Source organism: Platalea leucorodia, assembly GCF_965183815.1.
Source record: "Platalea leucorodia genome assembly, chromosome: W".
In the NCBI taxonomy this organism is placed as follows: Eukaryota; Metazoa; Chordata; class Aves; order Pelecaniformes; family Threskiornithidae; genus Platalea; species Platalea leucorodia.
This window is the reverse complement of record NC_138859.1, coordinates 1,674,489-1,691,485: the sequence shown is the minus strand read 5'-3', so window position 1 is coordinate 1,691,485 and position 16,997 is coordinate 1,674,489. Positions and strand designations below refer to the sequence as shown.

The 16,997-nt window shown below is 54.5% G+C and overlaps 2 protein-coding genes across 6 annotated transcripts; one reads left to right on the top strand and one right to left on the bottom strand.

The window, feature by feature from the left end:
* The first annotated feature begins 989 nt into the window (after positions 1–989).
* Positions 990–11,469, top strand: LOC309602034 (set1/Ash2 histone methyltransferase complex subunit ASH2). Of its 2 annotated transcripts, XM_082335319.1 has the most exons (17): positions 990–1,141; positions 1,811–1,880; positions 2,662–2,807; positions 3,604–3,692; positions 4,058–4,152; positions 4,282–4,377; positions 4,598–4,693; positions 4,938–5,013; positions 5,718–5,735; positions 7,072–7,165; positions 7,536–7,753; positions 7,974–8,141; positions 8,500–8,693; positions 9,118–9,210; positions 9,536–9,634; positions 9,957–10,016; positions 10,434–11,469. In XM_082335319.1, exons 1-17 carry the CDS (start codon positions 999–1,001, stop codon positions 10,539–10,541), a joined length of 1,863 nt encoding a protein of 620 aa, XP_082191445.1. In that variant the 5' UTR covers positions 990–998; the 3' UTR covers positions 10,542–11,469. The 2 variants fall into 2 exon arrangements, with proteins under 2 accessions (XP_082191445.1, XP_082191446.1); XM_082335320.1 differs by lacking the exon at positions 5,718–5,735.
* A 166-nt stretch (positions 11,470–11,635) lies between these two features.
* LOC309601534 (steroidogenic acute regulatory protein, mitochondrial) lies at positions 11,636–16,947 on the bottom strand. 4 transcript variants are annotated; one of them, XM_082334582.1, is made up of 11 exons: positions 16,584–16,654; positions 16,384–16,505; positions 15,672–15,800; positions 15,488–15,577; positions 14,144–14,316; positions 13,451–13,564; positions 13,059–13,186; positions 12,818–12,976; positions 12,201–12,385; positions 11,929–12,022; positions 11,636–11,838 (listed from the first exon to the last, which is right to left on the bottom strand). In XM_082334582.1, the coding sequence occupies exons 4-11, from the start codon at positions 15,556–15,558 to the stop codon at positions 11,731–11,733; spliced, it is 1,032 nt and encodes a 343-aa protein (XP_082190708.1). In that variant the 5' UTR covers positions 15,559–15,577; positions 15,672–15,800; positions 16,384–16,505; positions 16,584–16,654; the 3' UTR covers positions 11,636–11,730. The 4 variants fall into 4 exon arrangements, with proteins under 4 accessions (XP_082190708.1, XP_082190705.1, XP_082190706.1 ...); XM_082334579.1 differs by having other exon boundaries at positions 16,384–16,947; XM_082334580.1 differs by lacking the exon at positions 16,584–16,654 and having other exon boundaries at positions 14,144–14,320; positions 15,488–15,800; positions 16,384–16,394.
* Positions 16,948–16,997: the final 50 nt, after the last annotated feature.

The following is a 16,997-nucleotide window of genomic DNA, read 5'->3' as shown; positions in this document are numbered from 1 at the left end:
CTGCCCTGCTCTGCGGGGACACCGCTGTCCCCCGCACCCTGCACTGCCTGGCACCTGGGACCCCTGGCCCCAGCGCCTCCCCCCCAGCAATCCTGTCCTGCTCCTTGGAGAAGGGACCAGGACATGGGTGGCCATCGTCCCCGTCACCCCCTCAGCCCCATCCAGGCAGGGGCTCTGCCCTGCTTGGTTTCCCCTTCTCCCAGCGCCGTCTGGAGCAGGACCAGGGGAGAGGGTGCTGAGCACCCACCGCTCCTCCCCGCTGAGGGCACGGGGTGCGGGACAGGACAACGGGGCCCGCACCGCTGGGCGCAGGGGGATGCCAGCCGGGCAGCCCAGGGGGAACAGCACCATCCTTGGGTGGGCCTTGCCCACGGACGGGCCTCGGGGGGACCCGGTGCGGCTGGGGCCAGGGTGCTGCTGGGCCAGGCAGAGGGATGCGACGCGTGAACCCTTCTGCCATGAGCCTTTAATGCTGCAGAGCGAGCGAGAGCGGCCGTGGGGACACATGGCCGCGCGTCAGCCCCCGGCACAGCTGTGCGGCCCCCGGCGGTGTGAGCGGCCGAGCAGGGGGGTCCCCCGCCTCCGCCGGCCCTCCCAGCAAGAGGCTTTCGCAGAGCGGCGGCTGGCGAGGGGCCGCTCCTCCTTTCCGGGGGGAAAGGTGCTAAATCCTCCCACGGGACCCCCTGGCGTGGGGCCGGGGTCAGAGGGGAGCCCACGGCGGCGGCGCCGGGGGCCTGGGACCTGCGCTGGCGTGGGGTTTATGTGCCCCCGAGTCAGCCCCGCACCTAGCTCCCAGGCTTTGGCTGGGTGACGTCACGGCGGAGCAGGGTGACGTCACGGCTGCCCCCTACCCCCCGCCGTGCCCTTCCCGGCGGCCGCCGGCAGGTGGCGCCGCTCGGGGGTGGGCCCCACCGGCAGCCGTTGCCCTTTGAAGGGGGGGAGTCTCGCGAGAGCTGCGCGCGCGGCGCCTTCTCGCGAGAGCGGGGCGGTGAGTGAAAATGGCGGCGGCGCCAGCGGCGGCAGCGGCGGCCGCGGCCGGGATTGCTGCTCCTGCGCCTGAGGGTGCGGAGCCCGCCCCGGACCCTCCCGCCGCGGAGCCTCCGGCCCCGCCCGAACCGGGCGCTACCGACGCCGAGACCGGGTATGTCCCTCCCTGCCCGCGGGCAGCAGGCCCGAGCCCCCTCCCCGCGCCCCCCAGCCCTGGAAACCGTGAGGGCTGTGGGGGACCCCTTCCCTTCCCCTCCCCTTCCCTCTCCCCCCCTCCCCCGTTACCCTGGAAACCGTGAGGGTACCGGGGGGGGGTCCCTGCCCCCCCCCCCCCCGGGATGCCATGGGGTTCCGGGTGGTCCTTCTGCCCCAGCGACACCGGGGGTGCCCAGGGTCCCCGGCCCGTCCTGTCCGCGACGGCCCGGTCCACGCTAGGCTGTCCCAGTCCACGCCAGGCTCTGGGGCCAGGCTGTCCCAGTCCACGCCAGGCTCTGGGGCCAGGCTGTCCCAGTCCACGCCAGGCTGTCCCAGTCCACACCAGGCTGTCCCAGTCCATGCTAGGCTCTGGGGCCAGGCTGTCCCAGTCCACGCCAGGCCTTCCCAGTCCACGCTAGGCTCTGGGGCCAGGCCTTCCCAGTCCACGCCAGGCCGTGGGGCCAAGTTGCCTCAGTCTGCACCAGGTGTTCCCAGTCTGCATCAGGCCATGGGTCCAGGCTGCCCCAGTCCAGGCCATGCCAGCCCCCAGGGCCAGGCTGTGCCCCACCACAGTTAGGCCAGGGCTGAGGTGGGGGCCTCTCTCAGGAACTCATTTCTGCTCTTGCAGGGGAGATGCCGCCCTGGTCGATGTCACCACCGCTCTGGAGACAGAGTCCGCCAATGGAAAGGACCCCCTGGTAGGTGGCTGCAGGCAGCCAGGGCTTGCTGGGAGAAGCCCAGTCCATGGGGGTGAGTTCTGCAGGGCCGGGATGGGTAGAGAACGTGAGAGCACCCAAAGCTGAACGCGCAGCCTCTCGGTGAGGATGCTGCCTGGCCGCCCTTGCCGCCGGACGCCACAATTTGCTTGTCCCGGCAGCAGAGCAGCCCTCGTGGTGGAGTCTGTGCAGGTCTGTGAGCACTGGGGATCCTGGACTTGGAAGTTGTCCTTCTCTCTTGTGCGTCATTGCAGGCTGAGGTTGAGGCTTACCCTTGGGATACCTGTTCACCAGACTGCTAGCCCTCTCCCTTCTTTTTTTTCCTCCCCTCACCACCAGCACATTTTCCCAAAGGATTCTTATTTGCTGTCTTTGCACAGATGACGGGGGAGATGCAAAGGCATAAGATAACCACGGATTGTACGTGGTGCAGAAAAAGGGCAAGTGTAGAATTTTTTTTCAGAAGAGAAAATGTTTCTGTGTAACGAGAAGGACTTTCCATCCTGCTAGCTCCAGTTTTAGTTCTTTAAAGGACCATTTTGGCAATTAAATCCTCATCTGAGCATTAAATCTGACTAATTCTAACTAACCGAATCTACAAAATAGTTCCCGTTCACTCACAGCATGGCTGTGTATTAAAGGAAAAAGAATTTATTCCCTCTAAACTCTCCTGTCTTGACAGGCTATTGCACAAATCCTCTTTCCTGTCTGATTTGGTCAGTCTTTACGCCCGTCCAAGTTTGCTGATCTGCTCTGGTTGTAGGAAGCTGCTGGGGACAATTCCGAAGTCTTGGATGCTCAGGCAGGCTCAGTGGATGAAGAGAACGGACGGCAGCTTGGAGAGATAGAGCTGCAGTGTGGCATTTGTACGAAGTGGTTCACAGCAGACACGTTTGGCATTGATACCACGTACGTAAGCTCCGCCTAACGCTGGGCATGAAACTTTGGTTAGCAAAAATGGAAGTAATTAGGGTGTAAATTCCCTGTCCAGGTCCTTGGACACTTGGAAACCAGTCTGTTATGCAAATAACAAAAGCTTTACCCAACACGGCAGGAAGTGTTTCTGTTTGTACGTCTCAGCTTTAAAAAATTCCTGGTCCAGACCTCAGGACTGTCAGAGCCACCCTGGGACGTAGTGCCTTAGAGGCCTGTAAATGTTATTTGAAAAGCAGAGGGGGCTTCAACAGACATTTTCAATTGGCGTGAACAAAAAAGCAAATCTTCTTGTAAGTGAAAAGTAAATTCAGCTTTTTTCCTAGAACCTATGTGGGACTGACCTTAGGCTTATTAAAAACATAACTTTTTTGGTTGTATTTTGTCCCTAAAAAGTACTCTAGACTTCCAGTTAAAATTAATTGGCTCAGATGGAGCTCCTTGTCCAGAGCTTCTGGGTTGTTGCCTCTTGTTTTGCTGAACGAATTCCAGGACTTCTCTAAAACAAGAAGATGACACTTAGCTTGCTTACGTTTTTCTCACGAGCTTTGTGGCTTTTCTTGATGCCCGTGATAAACCTAATTTGATGAAAATATTATTGAACCTGTAAGATGTTTCTGGTTTTGGAGAGAGAGAGAGAGAGAATAATTAATTTGTTAGCCTGGAATAGTGACTTTCTTAACCCGATGTAGTAAAGAATAATGACTTTCTTAACCCGATGTAGTAAGTAAGGTGCGCACCAGAATTTCCAAATCGGTGTGCTCTTTTCTAGATCGTGTCTGCCTTTCATGACCAACTACAGTTTCCATTGCAACGTTTGCCATCACAGTGGGAACACGTATTTCTTAAGAAAACAAGCAAGTAAGTGTAAAAGCACGTTTGTTGCGATTTTCTGCGAGATAATCCTAGAGGCTTCATTTTATCTAAAGTCGGTGGGAGGGTTCTGCTGAAACTTTTCAAAAATGACCAAAAAAATCCCCTATTGGCAACAAGCATGTGCGGCGGCTTCTAAAAACGTTCTAAAAACGTTTTGCTGCTAGCTTAATAAGATGGTGAAAATCTCCTGTTTAGTGAGGGCTGCTGAGTTAGGACAGAACCTGTGACGGTTTTACTCTTATTCAAGATAGCACGGATGCTGCGTGGCTAGTAATCGCTGTGTACGTGGGTGTATGTTTGATTTTCCCCATGAAGTGTAATTCTAGCTCTGGTATATTGTTGTTTTGAAGATCTCAAGGAAATGTGCCTTAGTGCTCTGGCCAACTTAACGTGGCAGTCGAGGACACAGGATGAGCACCCGAAAACTATGTTCTCAAAAGATAAGGTACGGCTGTTCTAAAAATCATCGCGGATTTATGTAAGCTGTGATTTCAGGGCAGAGCAAGTTCAAACAAATATTGGCAGCGAGGCCTTCAGACCCACACTGTTAAGACTTTATTTTAATTTTTTACAGGATATTATCCCATTTATTGATAAATACTGGGAGTGTATGACAACCCGACAGAGGCCTGGGAAAATGACTTGGCCTAATAATATTGTCAAAACTATGGTAAGCATTCAGAGCTACATTCACGGAGGATTTTCTGTGAACGGCGCAGTTGTCTGACATTCGTGTTTGCTTGGTCTGGACTTAGAGCGAAATGGTGAAGATTCTAACGCTTCTTATGTAGTTGATATACGTACTAATAGTAAATACTATGATGTAAACGCTTGTTAATGACCTTGATATGGTCTTACCCTGTGTAACTGAAACTCCTCCTCTATTTTAGTGTAAAGAAAGAGATGTATTCTTGGTGAAAGAGCATCCGGACCCAGGGAGTAAAGACCCAGAAGAAGATTACCCCAAGTTTGGACTTCTAGACCAAGTACGTAGCGAGGGATGGAAGGACGGTGTGCCGTGGGGAGCTGGGAGGAAGGAGCAAGGGTTCTTTTTGCCGGTGGCTTACGCTCAATCAAACGAGCAAAACTTAGCCAAGTCACGCTGTGAGCCTCCGTTGTGCAAGCCACGTGTTGGAGTGCTCCAGCACCTGCGAGTGCCGCGTTCAGGTTTTGAGTGGTAAGTTTGACTGATGTGGGGGTTTTATTCTTATTTTTTTTTCTCTCTTGCAGGATCTTGCCAATATTGGTCCTGCGTATGATAACCAGAAACAGAACAACGCTGTATCCACAAGCGGAAGCTTAAACGGCAAGTTCTTTAATCAGGCAGTTTTTGAATATTTGGGACTAAGCTGTATTTTCCCAGTCCTGTAGCTGGGTGTCTCTGCAGTTACGTCAGTTGAGATGCTGCAGTTAAACCTGTCATGTGAACTCAGGTTATGCTTATTATGTTCAAGACACGTTCAGCCAGTCTTACCAGGGCTTGCTATAGAGATAGATAAACTTAACCTTCTTGGGAAGGTTCAACTTCTTTCTTCACGGCGGCCAGCTAAATCAAGGTGCTTGCAGGAAAGCTGAGCTTGTCCGTTTTCTTCCATGATGATTTTAATTTACCTGCTTGTATTATTCAGAGTTCCTGTTTCCCTCCCTCTGAGCTTCGAAAGTAGTTGGGGAAAGTATATATCATTCCTTATAATCACTGCTTGCATTTTACTGTCGTTCCTTTTTGCGGAACGGCAGCTGTGCTCGCAACTTTGCCTGGCTTGCTGAGATTACTTACGGTAATCTTACTGGAGCAATATTAACTGCCGATGAGATTTCTTTGTGTGCAAGGCTACGCTGTTCTGTATTGAACACATTCGAATAGCACCGAACAGGAGGTGTTTTGGGCTTTTTAAAAAGGTTATAGATATCTAAGGCTGCGTTGTCTCCATTTCATGCACTGTTTTTTTTTTTTTTTTATTTAATTTCTGGAAGATTGACAAATATGTGGTGCCACTTCTGTTCTTACAGGTGGAGCCTCTTTGGGAGGTGAATGTTTACCTTTCAGCTTCTAAAACTTAAGTATTATTGTTTGCAAAGCTTTTTTGCTCAATTATCTTAGAAGCTAAAGTCAATTAAAAATCAAAAGCGTGCCCTGATGTGATTGCGATAATACCTTAATACAAAACAACAATTTCACTTTTTAATCTTTAGCAGTTAGAAGCTTTTACTTATCATATTCTGCCCCACTTGACTGGTTTAAAGTTTTATTTTCACTTATGTTTATTTCTACTTTGTATGATTTGACCCGATATTGTGGTAGCTGTAAATCTTAATGCCTCAATAAGCGGTCTGAATCTGTGAGCTGGTATGATAATTGTGATTGTTTAGGCAAATAAGCGATGACAAACCGGACAGCCTAAACGTTTATCTGCGCTAAAACTACCAAGTGCAGTTGAGATCGTGTCATGTTTGTGCAGAATATGGTATTCCTTCGGTGGTGCGAGTCCCTTACGCTGTAAGGGAATGCTGATCATTTAAAAGCTGACTATGTTTTTAGTTCCGACACAGTATGCGGTTCGCAAAGGTGTTTATCTACAGTACATAAAAATTCTATAGTTTTCCTTGTAATGATAAAATGCGTATGCGATTTAATGTATTAAAACGTTATATTGGTTTGATTACCTTTGGCACGTAGCTTTTTCTATACCATGGTTTTATTTACGAGTAAAAATCGGGTGCTGTAATACGAAAGGATACGCTGTTCAATCGTAGCATCGATTTTGGTAATACTGAAGAGAAACACCTCTATCGCTTTTCGTTTTTCCTCGACTTAGGTGTATTTTATTTTCTAGATGGAAATTTAACGTTAAAGTGCTTACTGGTGTCAGAGTGTTTCTCCAGCATAGCGTGCCACCGGGATGACGACTTTGCTTAAAATCAGATGGTGCGCGCTGTAGGTTGGGTTTTCTGCTGCTTTTGCCGAAAGTGTTTGAACTGTGACTGGAATCTCCACGAAAGCAAAAAATAATGCTTTTGAAGTGGATCCCAATGCTGCTGTCTGTAGAGCTTTTGATGACAGAAAAGATTCTTAATTCTCCCCCCAAAAGCTTGAGTTGAGCTCATTTCCTTGATAAACCTCACTTAGCTTCCGCTCTAAATTTAGGCCGTTCAAAAGTTGCCTAGAAGCTACGTAAAAGTTCTGGATTTTGCTGTGCTCCTTTTCAATAACGTCCGTTTCGCATGTAACTGTGGAAGAAGGTACCCGAGCTCGTGAACTGCTTTGAATTTGGCTGCTTCTGCCCCTTTCTGTTTGTGGAGATTCCATGCTCGCGGGCCCTCTCTGCTCATCGGCTGCTTAACGTGCCGTGCTTTCTGTGTTAAGGGGGAATCGCCGCAGGAGGCAGCGGGAAGGGACGAGGAGCGAAGCGTAAGCAGCAGGACGGAGGGACCACGGGAACAGCCAAGAAAACCAGAAGGTAAGAGGAAAGATGATGCGGTGGCCCAGCGATGAGCGTCTACAGCGAGGCGTTGCACGCGAGGCAGAGGGACAGCTTTGCTTTTGATGCTGCCTCCTGCCTCTCTCTGCCCTCGGTAGATTTTTGGGGAATCATGCCATAACCCTGCGATGTGATTGATGGATCACGAGCTAGAAATTCCTTGAAACAGATGAGTCTAGGCTCGTTTCTTCGATGCGTATCTGCTCATTTCGCATAGACTCTTGGAAGCCAAGCGGCGCGCAGGCCGCGAGCGCTGCAGGTACAGCTCTGTAAGAGCTTGTCCTGGGCTGACTTGTGACTGAACCGCAGCCACCGTGAGATGCCAACCTGTAGTCTTTGTGTTTCACAGTGACCCGTTGTTTTCCGCTCAGCGCTTACCACCCCACGGTTATCCTTTGGAACACCCCTTCAATAAAGACGGATATCGCTACATCTTGGCTGAGCCTGACCCCCACGCACCTGACCCAGAAAAACTGGAGCTAGACTGTTGGGCAGGAAAGCCTATTCCTGGGGACCTCTACAGAGCCTGCCTGTACGAACGAGTCCTCCTAGCGCTGCACGACCGAGGTACAAAGCTTGCGAATCGTATGCCGGTTGCATAGCCGGCTCTTCTTACGCTGGCCGTCTTCTGGAACCTCGTATTAGCAGTTGTTGACGTTTCAGACCTAATTGCTTTAAGAGGTGCAAATGTGAAATCCGCTTCTGTATGTTCGCTTGCCTTTTGACATCACCGCACGTTAGAAATCGCAGAGGAACCGCTCATATCTTCTTCTCTCATCTACCGCAGCTCCTCAGTTAAAGATTTCTGATGACAGACTGACCGTTATCGGCGAGAAGGGCTATTCGATGGTACGAGCCTCGCACGGAGTGCGGAAAGGAGCGTGGTACTTTGAAATATCCATGGATGAGATGCCTCCGGACACAGCTGCCAGATTAGGCTGGTCACAGCCATTAGGTAAAGAATTTTACCAAATATTTCTTAGCAGTGGCTTCCAACTGGTTCCTGTGTTTCTTTCCCCAGTAATTTAGACCTAAGGAGGGTAAGTCACGTTCAGCCTGCCTGCTTCTTCGCTGCTTTTCTGAAGGGGAAACTCTTTCTGCGGGCGATCAAAACCACGCAGAACTGCAGTACGGGTGGATCCTCTGCGCTGTTGCACGCTTGGCCTCGCTTAACGCTGTAGTCGACGCGTTTGTACTAACGGCAGTCGTATTCGTTAACCGAACGTCGTTGCTGTTGCAAAAGTTGAAGTGGGCCGCGCAGAGGTGCTCCTGCTACGCTGTGCGCGTTCACGAGGAACCCTTGGTTTCCGCAGGGAACCTCCAGGCGCCTCTGGGATACGACAAGTTCAGTTACTCCTGGCGCAGCAAAAAGGGAACAAAGTTTCACCAGTCGATAGGGAAGCACTATTCATCTGGCTACGGACAGGGCGATATACTGGGATTTTACATCAGTCTTCCAGAAGACACGGAGACGGCCAAATCACTGCCTGACACCTACAAAGATAAGGTGAGGTGTGGAGTTTGCTGTCGGATTAAGCGTTGGCTAGGTGGACAGGTGGAAAACGGGTTGCTGTAGCCTCGCTTTTGCCCCCTTTGAGCGCATCCTTTCCATCCTGCCTCTGGGTACCACTGTGGTTCGTAGCGGGGAGGTCCAAAGCGTTAATCTCGAGAAAACAAAATACCCAGAGCCACCCAGAGGTTCTGCAGGGGAAGACTCTGCACGGGCGACTGAAGGAGATCGCCCACATCTCGTTTCATAGCCTCTTCCCCTCCTGGTTCTCAAATATTTGAGATGTGTGCATCATTCTTCACGGGTACTCTGACCCAAGAGGCACGCCTGTCCCAGAGCAGGGCTCCTGCAGCTCTGCCGGTCTTTAATGTGTCACTAAGGGTAACCGTTTTTCTGAAGTGGTTGTTTTCTAATATTTCAGGCTTTGATCAAATTCAAAAGCTACTTGTACTTTGAAGAGAAGGACTTTGTGGACAAAGCAGAGAAGAGCCTAAAGCAAGCGCCCGGAAGCCAGGTAAGCTAAACGTTGGTAGGTGGAGGATACAGAACTGCAGGAAGAGCGGAGAGCCTGGCTTATTGTGCCTATTAATCGCTTGCATTTAACGAGCACAAAGGGAGGCTCGTGGTTAGCTCTTCATCAAAAACAAGAGTGCTTTTATTAAAGCAGCGCTAAATGTGACCTTAGCAAACCCTTTGCTTGCAGCGGTAGCGCATTACCTGCTGCCAGACAAAGGGGAGCGTAGGTTAAGCGGCCTCTTGAGGCTTGCTGTGTAGTGCACAAGCACGGGCCCGAAAGCGAGCATCAATGGGAAAAAACCCCTCTTCGTTTTCCTCTTCAGATAATATTCTTCAAGAACGGTGCCAGCCAAGGAATTGCCTTTAAAGACATCTTTGAAGGAGTTTATTTTCCTGCTATTTCTTTGTACAAAGGCTGCACGGTAAGTCACATATATCTTGGAAAGATAATGCCAAGTCTGTCATGGTTTTAGCAACGCATAGAGCACGGGCACTTTGGGAGTGTGTCAAGCAAGTGATAAAAACGGGAATGATTTTAGTGAAGCGACTCTGGAACGCCGCTGCTGTTCACTTGGGTGATGTAACTTTATCGAACCGCTGCACGAACGCTCTCCTTTCACGCCAAGGACGTTTGTTCACGTGGTCTTGCGCAGGGTGCGGGTAGGAGGGGATGAGGACTGAAGACATTCGCCTGTTTGTTTATTTTTTTTTCTTCTGATGTAATGACAAATGTGTCTTCCCCAGGTTTCGATAAACTTTGGGCCGTATTTCAAGTATCCGCCTAGAGATATCACTTACCGTCCGGTAAGTAATAACTGGAGCTCTTTTTCCGCCGCCCCCCCCCCACTTTGCGATAGCCTCACAGTATTTAAACAAAAGGCGGTCAAGCCTTTGTGGTGGGAGTTGATTTATACCAAGCCTCTGTCTGTTCTCTCCAGTCTTTGTACTTGGGTAGTGTAGCCAAAAGGATTGTATTTAAAAATATTTAAGGACAGATAGCTCAGTTGTTCCTCTTGACAGATGATAAGACTAGTTAAAAGGCCCTGTGTTGCCCTCTTACTGATGTAAGAGGGCTGAATTCTTGGAAATTCCCCCCCCCCCCCCCCCCCCCCCCAAATGTTTTCAGGAGGGAAGCAGTCCTGGACTGCTGCTGTACAGCAGCGCTAGCCCCTCTTTTTTGTCCTGAGCCTGTGCTCCAGCTGACCGACTGTCCCTTTGCAGATGAGTGACATGGGCTGGGGTGCTGTCGTCGAGCACACGCTGGCGGACGTACTGTATCACGTCGAGACAGAAGTTGATGGGAGACGAAGCCCGCCCTGGGAGCCGTAAACAAAGCAGGCGGCGCGGCGTTAACAAAAATGACACCGTGGGTATCCAGCCAAGTGGGTTTTATTCGAGAGGAACGTGCATCACTCGGAGCGAGCAGCCAACAACCCAGCTCCTGACGGCAGGCGCTATGTGTATATTTGTTACCTGCTGAGGATTCCCACTATGCTGGAGTCTAAGCGAGTGCAGTTGGGTATGTATTGTGCTATTTGCGGGCATCTCTTGGAGTCTTCAGTAACTTTGACAGTGTAGCTAGCTGAAGAAGCAAGTGTTGTGTTGAGGTAAACTTCTCCCGTGACGTGCCTGGGTTGTAACAGTCGTTTGTTCAGCAAGAGCAGGCTGTATTGGAGCTCCCTGCCGCAGGTACGCTCGCAGAAGCAACGCTGACACTTCTGCTTCTACCGTCTCATTGTAAACACCAGCTTCCAGCCAGGAGGATCGTGTTGTTACAAAAGACTACTGCATGTAAGACTGAAATTTGGGCTTCTGTCCAAAAGGTATTTTCCCCCTCCCAAACTGGAAACCAGTTTCACAATAAAGCCTTTAACTCTTACTTTGGTGGTTTTTTTTTTTGGTCTTGTGGTGACTGGGATTTAAACCTGAAGTAGCTACGCTTGGGCAATCTCCCCTCCTGCTCACTGCACTGGCAAGTTACACAGCTTTGAGTGAATAAATACACGCACAAAAAGTGTCTGCTGTACAGGACAAATAAATTAGAGCCGCTTCCCTGCAGGGAGTAGCATTTCTGGTGGCCTAAGAAGCGCTGCACTGGGGGGAGGGAGGGGGGTAAAAAAATTTGAGGTGAAGTCCTGCGTTTGCCCCACTGAGCATGCGCTGGGCCCCCTGCCTTGCCAGCCAGGTGTCTGGGAGGGAGCTCCCTGTAACTAATTAGCCGAGGCTTTATTAATAGTAGACACCACTAAGTCCAGCTCTAGTCATTTATTGACACTAAAGGAGCGCAGGAGGCTGCCGGGGCCAGCACATGCAGGACTTGACCCCCCCCCCACCAACTTGTTGGTCCTGCCTTGGCCCAGTGAGCGTGTGCTGGCCCCGGCAGCCTCCTGCGCTCCTTTAGTGTCAATATATTAATACAGAAACTAAAGCTTTAATAGTAGGTACCACTAAATAAATACATTTAAGGCCTTGGCTAATTAAATTGCGTCCGACTTTACTCCACCACTAGTCCGTGCGGTCAGCAGTCCACGGCCACCGTCCGGGCCAGGCGCTCCCGGAGGTGGTTGGCAAAGTCGACCTGCGTCTGGGACAGCACCTGGTTGATGATGGTCTTCGGCAGCCAGCCCTGGAGAGGAGCAGACGCAGCCCGTGAGCGGAACCTGCCTCAAATGCAAATCCGGCCTCGAAACCTTCGCCGCACCGCTTAACAGCTTACCTTCAGGTCGATGCTGAGGAGCCACGTTAGCTTGGTTTGCGAAGGGCTGCCGGGCAGCGGGCGCAGGATCATGCACGTGGGGCCGTTCTCAGCTCTGCGGGAGCGCGCGGGTTAGAAAGCAACGTCTGACTTTTTGACTTTAGCCTCAAAATTAAAAAGCCGTGCTGAATTGCATTCCTGCTACCAGCCTAATTACTCTCAGCCCATACCAAAAGCTCGCGTGTGAATCCGACTCGTTAAACACCCTGCAAGTCAACGCACAAGGCGGTTACCTTATAAATCCCTCCTGCTCCGGCATAGCTCCGTACTGCGTGGCCATGCCGGCCAGGACGCAGGTGGAGCCGCGTCTCTTGGAGCACCGGACGCTCACAAAGTCCCGCGGTCCGACAATGTTCCCGGGGGTAGCGGCCGCCTTCTCGTGGGTGATCACCGTGTCCTTTCCAATCTTCTGGAGAATCTGGGCAGTTCAGAATTAAAAAAGAATGTTACTTTGAGGTATTTACTGCAACCTTTAGCTAAAAAGCTGACTGCGTGTTCAAACACGCGCTCTTACAAAAAGAACTCTATAGTGAGAGAAACTGCAAAACGTGCTTCAATCCCAGGCTACAGGTTTCAACTCCTGAAAAGGGAAGGGCTTTCTCTCATTCCAGACAAGCTGTGGAACAGCAAAACGCTCTTCCCTGCACGTTGGGGTACGTGCGATCTCTCCTCCAGTAACAGTACACGTTTACCAACAGAGCTGGTGCGTTCCCTACGGAATAAGCAGCAGGCAGACTCGCTTCTGCTGCCACCGCAGGGCGAGCTCTATCTTCCCCGCTGCCTGCTACGGGCAGAAAGCCTGGCTTCTCATTTCCCAAAGAACGGGTGGAGAAATCCCTGCGCTTCCTACCTTGACTTCTTCGACGTTGGGATTCCAGTCTCCCATCTGCTCCATGTTGTCCACCAGCTCACCGTACACTGCGTCCAGGGGCTGGTCCACCACCACCTCGAGCCGGAACACCTTCCCCACGTCCGGGAGCACCTTGCTCAGCACTTTGTCTCCGTTATCCTGGGAGAGGGGAAGGTAGAATTAAATATCACAAATATTTACAGGAGGACCGTGTCGTTCTGCTGCAAAGCAGAGCACCTACCACCACCGTCTCCGTCTTCCAGCCGTCCTGGTCCTCAAGGATGCTGAGTGATTTCTGGAGGGCTTCCTCTCCTTGCTTGATGTAAGACATTTCCATCTCGCTGAAGGGCTTCTCCTCCAGCCTCGAGCCTGCACGGGATCAGGCAAAAGCAGGAGTGAGCGCAAGAACATTGCCCAGCCGACTAACACATCGTCACACCAGAGCAGCTTTATCTGCAGCAAATACACTTCTCCGTGCCCAAGGGCTGGGGAAGCAAACTCAATTCCCTGCCTTCGCCGTTTGTTCGGCAAAAGCACGGGCGACCCACGAGCAGGTTTCCCTCCCGAGCCCTGACCCGTGACGGTCACCACCCGGCAGAAAGGGCCAGACCCCCCCGTCTGCTGGTCACTTACTGAGCAAGGAGCTCCTTCTGCGAACCTGGTGAATCCACGCGCCGGGTCCCGTGCCGCGGCAGGCGAGCTTGCTCAGCTCTTGGCTGATGGCGACGGCGGCTTGTCTTCTCAGACCTGCGAGCAGAGAGCGCGTCGCTCACCGGCTGCTGGGCTTTGCTCTTTTTTTTTTTTTTATTTTTTTGCAATTTAAACGTACAACATCATTGAAAAAAATCTCTGCTTGTCTCCTGTGACTTGCTACCTTCGCTGAAGTCCCTACAGGCACAGAGAGCAGCTGACTGCCATTGCACCGCTGCGGGACAAAAGCTGCCCTAAGCCGGGCTTTGCTGCGGGTCTGAGCCACGCAGCACACAGCGAGCAGAAAACAGTCGTAAAAATACCGAGGAGCAATCGTGCTGGTGCCCAGGAAAGGCCGTAGGCAATGGAGTGAAAGAATACAAAATCCTCACGGCCAGCAGGAGTGCTGCCTACAGCTCCCTCCGCGTTCAGCAATGGCACGCAGCCGCCCCCCTCGGGCCCCAGAAATGGGTCTGGCGGCAAAACGGGTCGTGGAGACAGTAAAACACAAAACCCAGAAAGCAACAGGGCACAGAGTGGGGAGAGCATCCCCGGAGACTCCGTCCTGCGGCGCTGCCCGGCGCAGGCAGCCCGTGGCTGCCCCGGCCCCGCGTCCCGGCCCCCCGCGGCCCTCACCGGTCATGTTGCGCAGGTGCCGGTAGGAGATGGCGGCGCAGAGCTTGAACGTCGCGGGCAGCATCTCCCTGGTCGGGCAGGAGCCGTGGGCTGCAGGCAGGCGTCTCTGTGGCGAGCGCTCCTCTGCTCCAGCCCTCCGGGTGCTCGGCCTTAAATACGCCCGCTGAAGGATGCTGGCTTGTCAGCAGAGAGATAAGAGCCATCACTTACGGCGGGGCCAAGGCCAGACCCGGCTCCTTGCGCATCTGCCGGGGGCCGCGGGTCACCGCCGGCGCGTCCGGCGAGCAGAAGCACGCACATGGGCGGGTGCATGCTCACACACGGCGATGCCGCCCGGCCAGCCCCTGTCCGCGGTCCGGCCATCTCCCGAAACAAGATGAGGGCAGGAGAGCGAGGCACAGCCTCCCTGCTCAGCTTGTACGCCGCTCTGCGGGCGATCCCTGTGCCGGGGACAAACCCCGCTGCGCAGGGACCTGGGGTCCACGGCACGGCCGCCCCCGCATGGATCATCAGCCATGGATAACAACCCGTTATGGCAGGTAACAACGGATAGAGGTGGATAACAACGGATAATAACACACAGCACAACCATCCCGGAATAACCGGAGCCAGGCTCAGCCCAACCTCAGCTAACGCCGGACAGGAGAACCGGGGCAGCCTCCCCCCGCGCCGGGGAACCGGACCCCACCGCAGAGCCCTCGCTGCGGCCGCACGTTAAAGCCCCAGCGCACGAGACCGAACCCCGCGGGCAGAGCGGGACCTCCCGGCACCGCTGGCGCCCGCGAACGCGCACGGGACCGGTGGGCACCCGGGGTGGCTGAGCACGGCAGGGTAGCACCAGGGATGCTTTACGCGCATCGCACGGACAAGAGTGTTTCGGTTGGCGCGCAGCCCTCCCCTTTTGCCCCACAGAGCCCCACGCTAACACAGCCTGTTTCTAAGTATAATATATAAGTAATATAAGTAATATCAGTATATTAAGCCACTGAGCCTGGGGCTGGGAGCGAGGGGCAGCCCCCGTACCTCCCCCAGAGGCCAGTTTATCTGCCGCAGGGCTGGGAGCGGCGGGCAACGGCAGAGCAGCGATAACGCTCAAGGATGAAATGACATTTCTGGGATGAGTTACGGCCCCGGAGACCAGCGCTCCCAAGAACCCGTGAATCACCAGCTGCTTCCTTTGACGTCAGCCCCTGCACCCTCCTGCGGAGAACCTGACCTTCCTCCCCGCTGTTGCAACAACTTGGCCAAGGGGGAGGTCAGCCGCCCGCTGCGCCGGTGCCCCGGGGAGCCCCTCGCCTCCCCCAGCCCACCCGCCGAGCCCCCGAGAGATGATTTGGGTCCTACCTGCCACCCGGGAATGGTCCCGCTGCTCCCCGGGACAGCTCCGCTCCATCGCCGGGGCTGCTGTTCTCCATCACGTGCACGAGAAGACACCTTGCATTCACGTCGGCGAGGCGCAGTTAGACGGAGATGCTGGTGGGACCAGGAGGAAGCCAGAAGCTGCGCCATCCCCTTCCCGAATGCTCACTGGGAAATCCCCGCCGCAGCTGCGCTCCCGCTCGCCGACCGGTGCTGCAGCCCCGCGCAGGCGCGATTCCCGGGTCCCTGCCGCAGCTCTCCCCCCGGGCCGGGCTTCGTCCCCCCGGTCCCGGCATGCCTGCAACAGGGTTTGAAATCCCTGAGCTGCTGCCAGGAGCTTCCAGCTCCGCAGCCTGCAGCTCGTGCCAAATGCACGCCGAGCACCGACGGGTCTGCGGTGTCCATGGAGAGCGGGCGAGACCCTCCGGCAAGGTGGGCAGCCCCCGGTCCCCGCTGCCCTGCCGGCGAGGCAGCCGGGGTGCTCTGGCCTGGGGACGCAGCAGCGGGGACCGGGGTGGCAGGGAGACCTCCTGGCTGCAAACCAGCCGGGACCGCTGTTATCCCAGATGGAGCAGCCGCTCCCGGGCACAAGGCCTCGGCACAAGGACACGCTGTTGTTTGCAAGAACCAAAACAGCAGGCAGGGCCACCCCTCCGGCTCCAGGCTGGGGGGGCTGGAGGGGCACGAGCCCCTCTGTGCCCCTTGGGAGGGGACACGCAGGGACAGTCACGCCGTGCCATGGCACGCAAGGCAAATGCTCCGGGTGGCCGGTCCCCAGAGCGGCACGCAGAGACCCACAGCCTGCTGGGAAGCTGTGCCAAAAAGGCACCTGAGTCCCTCAGGAAGGTCTGGTTAACTGGGACCCCCACCCCGACACTCACCGGCTCCCGACACCACCTCGGCATCTCCTCTGGACGTCCCTCGGGGGTCCCACGCCGTCGCTGTGCCGCCGGGCTGCCCGCTGCGTCCGCTGAGCCTGCGAGGAGAAGGGACGGCAGCCCTCCTGCGGCACCGGGGATGGCACCGGGAGCAGCAGCGGTGCCGCAGGCATCGGGGATGGGATTCAGGTCCCAGCACCTACCTTGTGCACTGGGAAGGCGCCTCTCCGTCGGGGCAGGAGGGAGCACGGCTGGTCTGGCTGGCCGACTCCTTGCCTGCTCCAGCACCGCTCGCCTGCTCAGGGCAGGATGAGGCCCCGGCCACAGCTCGGACCTGCCTGGACCCATCCAAACCCTCGGCTGGCGATGCCGAGCCGGGCGATGCCGAGCTGAGGGTGCTGGGGGCAAGGGGCTCGCACCCGCGAGGGGATGCCCAGGAAGACGGCACAGCCCCGCTCCGGGACAGGCACCCAGCACCCTCCCACCCACGTCCCATGGGGGCAGGAGGAGGGAGAAAACACTGAGGGAGGCAACACAGCCAGAAAAGCCCCCACAGCACCCGCTGAGCCCCCGTCCCCCATGAAACGCCTACTCCCGCCCCCCAAAACACCCCCCGC